Source organism: Clarias gariepinus, chromosome 25, assembly GCF_024256425.1.
Source record: "Clarias gariepinus isolate MV-2021 ecotype Netherlands chromosome 25, CGAR_prim_01v2, whole genome shotgun sequence".
In the NCBI taxonomy this organism is placed as follows: Eukaryota; Metazoa; Chordata; class Actinopteri; order Siluriformes; family Clariidae; genus Clarias; species Clarias gariepinus.
The window spans coordinates 6749262-6756837 of NC_071124.1; the positions used below are offsets into that span (position 1 = coordinate 6749262).

At 36.6% G+C, this 7576-nt stretch overlaps 1 protein-coding gene across 3 annotated transcripts in view; it reads left to right on the top strand.

The window, feature by feature from the left end:
• mbpb (myelin basic protein b) overlaps positions 1-6001 on the top strand; it is a 60463-nt gene extending 54462 nt beyond the window's left edge. For all 3 annotated transcript variants that reach the window (XR_008356336.1, XM_053486375.1, XM_053486376.1), the window contains 2 exons: positions 2773-2853; positions 4907-6001. Coding sequence is in view for 2 of the 3 variants with exons in the window: in XM_053486375.1 (XP_053342350.1) it covers positions 2773-2853; positions 4907-4942 (117 nt within the window). In the remaining variant the exon portion in view is untranslated. The remainder of the gene's footprint in view (positions 1-2772; positions 2854-4906) is intronic.
• Positions 6002-7576: the final 1575 nt, after the last annotated feature.

A 7576-nucleotide genomic window follows, 5' to 3' on the forward strand; every position in this document is an offset into this window, starting at 1 on the left:
ATCCATTATTGGTACAGAAGCACACTGCATTCACAAAAGGAAAAATAAAGCACACAAACAAAGAATATATTTCATATTTATGAGACTATATTTCATAATTATGCCGTATTAACTCAATCATGACGTACCGACTCATAAAAATGACTTACTGTCTTCTAATTATGACTTCCTAAATCATAATTAGGGCTTACTTTTAAAAGTAATTCATGATTATGAGTTGGTAAGTCATAATTAGTAGCTAGTAAGTCATCATTATGAGTTAGTACTGTAAGTCATAATTATGAGTTAGTAAGTCATACTTGTGAAAGTCAAAATTATGAGTTGTTAAGTCATATTTATGAGATATGTTCTCAGATATATTTTTTTTGTGAATGCGATGTGCTTCCGCATTTTATGGCATTTGTTTTCCTCTTGACTTTCTTTTCATCTTCTTCAACTTCTTAATTGCCTTTACAGTACATTGAAAAACGATAATAGAGCATTCCTTACAAAGTCAGATATAAATATACAGTAGTTATATCCGCGCTGTAGTCCAGACTCTCTGAGCTTAGTATTTAGTTAATCAATAATATTACTGATACTGACCATCAATCATGTGATATGTTAGTCAATATACAGATACGTCATGTAAGGTCAGGGTAAGGGTTTAATCCATTTAGCATTGATTGTAAACCAGAAACTTGAAGATCCTTGGTAATTGGATAGAAACTTCATCTAGGCTTTCGATTAGATGATTAAAAAAAATATATGATGGGCTGCCTGTGACTGTCCATGGAAATGCTTGATGAGCTAATTGCTTGATGCAAAACAAAGACAGACAGGATAACACTCCTATTAAAATATTTTTGGAGAGCTGTTTGGCCGAGTTCAGAATAAACACATAAGGAGTGAAAACAGAATGTGAAGAAAAAAGGAAAAGTAAGAGGCAAATGCACCTCAGTAGTCTGGCATTTCAAATTCAATTAAATTTATCTTAGTCTAAGCTGGAGGAAGGAATTATGTTGTAGTCTATATAGAACCCATAAGAGACCATGAGGGGTTGAGATTTAAAACAAACAGTATTTTTAATAGTATTTTTATTTCTTAAATTTTTATTTATTTATTTTTTTGTTTAAATTAAGTTGCTTAATTTTAAAATAATATTTAATATAAAACAGCAATAATGTGATAAGTAGTGCTTGGGCCCCAGTGATCACTGATCGTATTTCTGATTTATTTTTCTTCAATCGCAACCCACTGATTAAATCTAACATAGTCCTTACACCCTTTTTTTTGTGCTTTAATTTATTTTCATAAATCATAAATCTGTGTAGCAGCGGTTGGAAGTGCATGGATTGGTTGCACAGGGGCACTTCTGTAATAGCGTTTGCATTTTGTTTCCTCATTGTGTGTTGGCAGTCTCTACAAGGAGCGCACTTGTTGTTGGATTTTTACACTTGAAATATGTATTATTATGCATATTAGATGCATTTTGGTTTTGTTTCATGCGTTTTTGCCGCTTTGTGAAAATGAAATTTCGTTTCTGTCGAGTCGGTGATCTTTAAACGTGATGAGATTGAGCTGAAACCGATACTAAAGTCAATCCAACTGACTGAATCATCTATTCCAAACACATGTATAAGATTATTTATTATTAAAGATTAAAAATATGTATATACAGTATGTATATGTTTTCATAAAATATTGATTGATATCAATAAAGTCTGCATGTTACTTGTAGTACTTAATTATGCCATAAATTGACTATGCCATGATTAACAGTGATAATTATGCGATTTATTGGTACAATGCTTAGACCGGGCATTTCATTCACACTGTAACACATTCAGCTTTTAACTCATGGTGTTAACTGTCATGGTCTCTAAATGATTAACATTTATTAGACTAACTTTGATCAAAACACACTGTAATTGGGATATTGATAGTAATGATAACCAGTTCGTGCTCTATAGCTGATGGCCTTCCTTATGTGACTTCAGCGATGATATGATGTTTACAATATCTACAAGTATTGCTATTTACCCTTGTTGCCATATTGCCAAGCCTAACTACAGATCTTATTTCCCATCTGTACCCAAGATCTACTGTAAACAGTACAACCTGATCTGGGATCTGAGAAAGCAATAAGGACTTTACGTGTATTCGGTTGATGTGGCAATTGCAAATAAATCTGTAATGCATTGTAGCTGTGAAAATCACCATCAATCAGTGACACCTTATATACTGACTACAGAAAGAAAAAACATTGTGGAAGAAGTTCTGCTTTTTGCATTTGAAGATAAACTGTAGCTTTCGGCTGTTCACGGGAAGGGGTCGCCACAGCGGAATATCCAGTCCACACAACAACCTGGCACAGGTTTTACGTCGGATGCCCTTCCTAACACAACCCTCCCATTTATCTGGGCTTGGGACCGGCACTGTGTCCAGCGGCTGGGGGGTTTGGGCGCTGGCTGGGAATCGAACCCAGACCTTCCATATGACAGGCGACCACTGAGCCACCAGTGCCCTATTTGAAAATAAACTGTAATGGGATGGATGCATCTTCGGAAGCAATGTACTGTCCATACCTGTTAAGTCAGTTGGTTTGTTTGAAAAAAAAAAAACAAAGAGGAGGGTAAAATGTACAGGAAGGCAGTTCCGGGAGCAGTGTTGTCGAACACTGGTGTAGTGAAACTCCATTAATCAGCCTCGATCGCTAACACTTCTTTTTAAATAAATAAATAAATTGATAATAATAATAATACAAATTATTTTTTTCTTTCCCTTGTTCAGGGGGATCATAAGACCTCAGTGAAGGCGCAGAAAGGGCGTGCCGGAGATGGACAGGGCACGCTGACTCGCATCTTCAAAATGGTAAGCATGGTAGTCCTTTAATTAATGATCAATTATATACCAGTAAACTGGTGACAGGATCATGGGGACCTACAAACAGGCAAGCCAGTAGACAGACAGCAAACATACAAGACTTCATACTTGTGTGTTCGTCCCCTTTAATTGTGTTATTCGCACTTATTTGTCTTCTGAAATCTGTTGTCATGTGTGAAACTTCTCATGTCGCACATCCGTCCTCTCATACTTCAGTATTTCTAAACTGCAAATGGTGCTTGAAGTGTGGATTAACAGCAAAGTTTTGCAGGATTTCCCAAAAGACATGCCTCATTTGAATAATGCACTTTATTTTTTTGTAATCATCCTCCTACGGGTAGCATCGCATGATTCAGACTGAACAAAACACAAAAACCGTCCATGGAGAAATCATGACCATTATGATTTGCATGAATGTGGTACATTTTAGCACTGATATAAAGTACTCATGCTAGAAAAATTATGTGCTGGCTGAGCTAAAAGTTTGACAAAAATGAATGTTCATGACTGAATTGATGTATGAAACAAAATGAAGGAAGGCAGACACTGCGAGAAGAAACACATCTACTCATGAAGAAAGCAACCTGAAATTTCTCCTGACCTCAAAGACATCTATAGTTTCCAAGCATCTTAGAATTTTCTAGATGATCACTGAGTGTACAGACTAGCACTGGCCCAAACATGTGAAATTGGCCGGAACGAGGTCAGGACTGTAAGGCGGATGTGGCAATAACTCCCAGCCATGTCCCTGTAATGTGCAAGTGGTGTTGGTGTTGAGAACGCCTGAATAGGCTTCGAGCCACGTTAGCTGTGATCATTTTCTTTAGATGAAAATCTACATGTGCTGTCACTGCTCTTCCTTTACTGAAAGTAGTGCATAGATTGAGGATGGGGCAGCGTGAGTCTTGGCCCAGTGGATTTCTATTAGTGTTTGTTGCAGTTCCTGTTTTCAACCACTAGGAGCAATTATAACTCTATAGAAGCTAAATAGGGTGGTCAGTTTGTTGTCTTATGATTAAAAGGAATAGCAATATTATTCACTCAAAACCAGGTTGATATATAAACATAAACAGACACAAAGACAGTATTAGAAAAATAGAGAATTGTTATATGCAATAGAAAAAAAGACAGATGTATATATGTGAATACACAGGAAGATAGGTAAAAGAAAATAAATAGCCAGGCGGATGACTTCCTAGAATAGTTCACCACCATATTGCTAGCAATATTTCATTACAAGGTAAAGTTGATCAGTCAGCAGTGCCACTTTAATCTAATAAAACAAATAGAACCAAGCCATGAGAGCAAAACAGAATAACCATTTTTCCTTTCACTCATCCTGTGTGTATCATATAGACAAATAAAGACATACATTATTCTAAAATGATTTGTCCCTCTAAAGGTCAAAAGCAGCCTTCTGTGTTGTAAATGGCAAAGTATTAAATCTTATCGTATTACCATTAACATGAACCCCTAGTGGAAAAGAAATCTAAAAAGAGAATTCATTGTCTTCATATGTAGTTTCTCCTAGAGAGCGATGTGATCAACCGATATACAGTAAAAGCGAAGGTGTTTGTTTCTCACATCTATTTTGACTTTCATTTGAGATTCCAGCAAAGTCATACCCTGATTTTCAACCTGGCCGGTACTAAGGTTTATTTTAAGAATCCCATACACTAAATATTTAGAGAGTTGAATCAGTTATCATAAATGTCAAAGTATATTAAAAGCAAAGTCCACGAGTGAAATATACACTGGTATGCTTTTAAATGTGGGTTTTGGCAGGCAGCCGTATAGCCAATTGTGTTAATATCTGTGTTTCAAAAAAGTCGTTAGACTTACGAACAAATTAGACTTACGAACGAGCTTTCACAAAGAAATTCATTCCAATGTTAGGGAGTCTTAATCTTTCTTCCCTATCAATCATAGAAACTCTAGCCAATCGTGGTCGCATTGTACATATTCAGAAGAAGGCACTTTTTATTTCTCCAGGGGACGCTTTATAACATCTCTGTGGTCTCTCTTTCTGTCTCACACACAGGGAGGAACCAGAGCAGCATCTCCAGCCAAACGCTGAGTTCCAGCTCTTTTCAAATTCTCCATTAACCATGATGACCCTGAACGGAGAGAAAGAAACGAAGAAGGAAGCCTTTTTTTCTCCATTTACACTTTTTTCCTGTTGGTGTCTCTAGCACTAACCTGAACAACATCACGCTTGTCCTTCCTATCTGCTTATACTGTATATTTATTTATGTCGATTTCTCTGTCCACCTGTTCATTGTGGTCAGATCCTCCACTACCTTTTTCCCCTTCGTGTCTGTGTGTTTTGAGATCATGAAGCACTGAGAACCTTTTGAGGAATGCTATCTGATTAGGATTAGAAATTAAAAGCTCACATTATATCACTGACGCTAAGCATGTGACTGGTTTAATATGTCTGTTACTGTTATAAGATTGTGGAGTTACTACCTAACTGCAAAGGCTTGACAAAGACTCAACATGCTAGCTAGCTAGTTAGTTTAGGATATTCACAGTAGCTAGAACTTTCTAGCTGCAGATTAGCTAGCGTCAAAAATCTTGCTAAGTCACATAATGACCAAAAAAAAAAATGCCTCAAAAGGTTGTAGTGTGTCATTTATATTATGTAACATGAGTCTTGTTGTTCTGTCTTTGTCTCAGGAATCGATGTGACTAGCATTAAACAGCTCATTTATCTGTGCACAGGATAAACTCACATCACGCACGTTGCTTCTTCATAGCTATGTGTAGTCTTGTCTCAAACTCACTCTTCCTCGCTGTCTGAGTGGATCTGACCACAAACTGTAGCACTTAAAATGTGTAGAGTAACCAAAATGTCGTCTCTTGTTAATTTTCAAACGCAGGGTTTCTAAACTTTTGTTCATGTGTAGTCACTGCATCCGCTGTTGACTTCTGACTTCTGTATACTCTCTCTTTCTCTCATCTCTTTGGCATTTCATTACTTCTTTAAGCTTTTCAAATAAAATCACCCTCCAATAAGACAGGGACACAACTAGCATAAAAAGCCCTTGATATTATGCATGTGTTTGTCAGTTAGACTGCTAATGGAGTGACGGGAATCATTAAAAATGCCAATAAAGGAGACATATATGTGTAATTGAACGTTCCTTTTTTGTCTATGTATGTGCGTTAAAAACATTGGGGGAAAAATCTATTTTGTTCAAAAGAAATGTACATAACCAATATTTAACTAAAATTAACCATGATCAAGGATAGACAGGGATTTGGGATTCAACCTTGTTTTAGAAGCTAGTTAGTTTTGTAGTCCGCATTCATCCTGAACAAAACAACACAGACAATTCAGAAGCAATTCATAACGACTTAGAGGCAACTACAAAGAAGAGAAAAATGTTGTATACGATGACATAACGTTATCAGATGTGTTTTCTTGCTAAAAGTGCTTCCGCAACCTGTTGTCAATGAGGGTTTTGGCAGGCAGCTGCTCTCCCTTCTTTCCAGTAATCTGTACCATCCTGACCTTATTTCTCCAATTTTGGCAACCGACAATTAGTGTAATTACCGATTGCTAGAACATCCATGATGCAGAGTAATGTATATAATTAAACTTCACAGTGCTGTTATACTCTATATCACCACTGGTAAAATCACTCATCCAATCAGATTACTTAGTCAGAACACAATCATTTGAACAAAAAAAAAGAAAAAGAAAATGTGTTAATCTTAAATTAAATATATGTTATACATTTTAGCCAGTAGCCACATATGACCTCATCTTATCACTAGTATATTTAATTGAATTTAGTTCACTACAATTTAATTAGTTCGTTGCTTTGAACAGTGGCAATGTCACAAAGCAATGTTAGATTTGCAGATCTGTGCCAAAAACAGTAAAGGGATTTTTTCAAATATATTTTGAAATGCAACATCATACAGTAATGGATAAAAGTTATCACTTATGATACACCCAGAAGCAACAGTGAAAAAAAGTTCTCAAGAGGAAGAAGAAATCTACCTATCCATCTATGCATGCACTAAACAGCCCTAGCATGATCACTGATAGGTGAACTGAACAACATCGATCACTAACTATAAACTAACAAACTGCCCAAGGTTCATCCATGCCCACAAGCACCTAAGGCAACCCATCTGGTCCGATCCCACAAAAAGGGTAACACTGTCCATGACAGAAAGGCACTAGAACATGCAACGCACCACAGCCCACCACACACAGGGCCCAGCTGGAAAAAAGACCACGGACCAGGCCACCAAATTCTGCAGACCCCAATCCCAATGAAAGCCCATGGGATGCACCGAACAAACAAGTCCAACCCACAGAAGCACCCAAAGAAATGCCAATGTCCTAGTGCCAGACACCACAGCACACCCCCAGAGACCTTGCGGAGCCACGCCAGAGGTCCCAGAGCCCAAGGAGGCACAAGGAGAACCAAAACCCTATTGATTTGAATGTTTATGGTTTTAGTGATATGACTAATCAATATATACAGTATATAAGATTTAGTTTAGTTTTATTGTGTGTAGATTGCAATAACAAATCAGTGTTAATAATAATTTTATTAGAATATTATTTTTTTGATGTTTGACTTAGAATTGATTAGAAATTAATATTTTAAAAAGCTTAAGACCCTATATAAATGATATCAAATAGCTTTTAACAATAAAATTTAAAGCTATTTAAAACACACACACACGC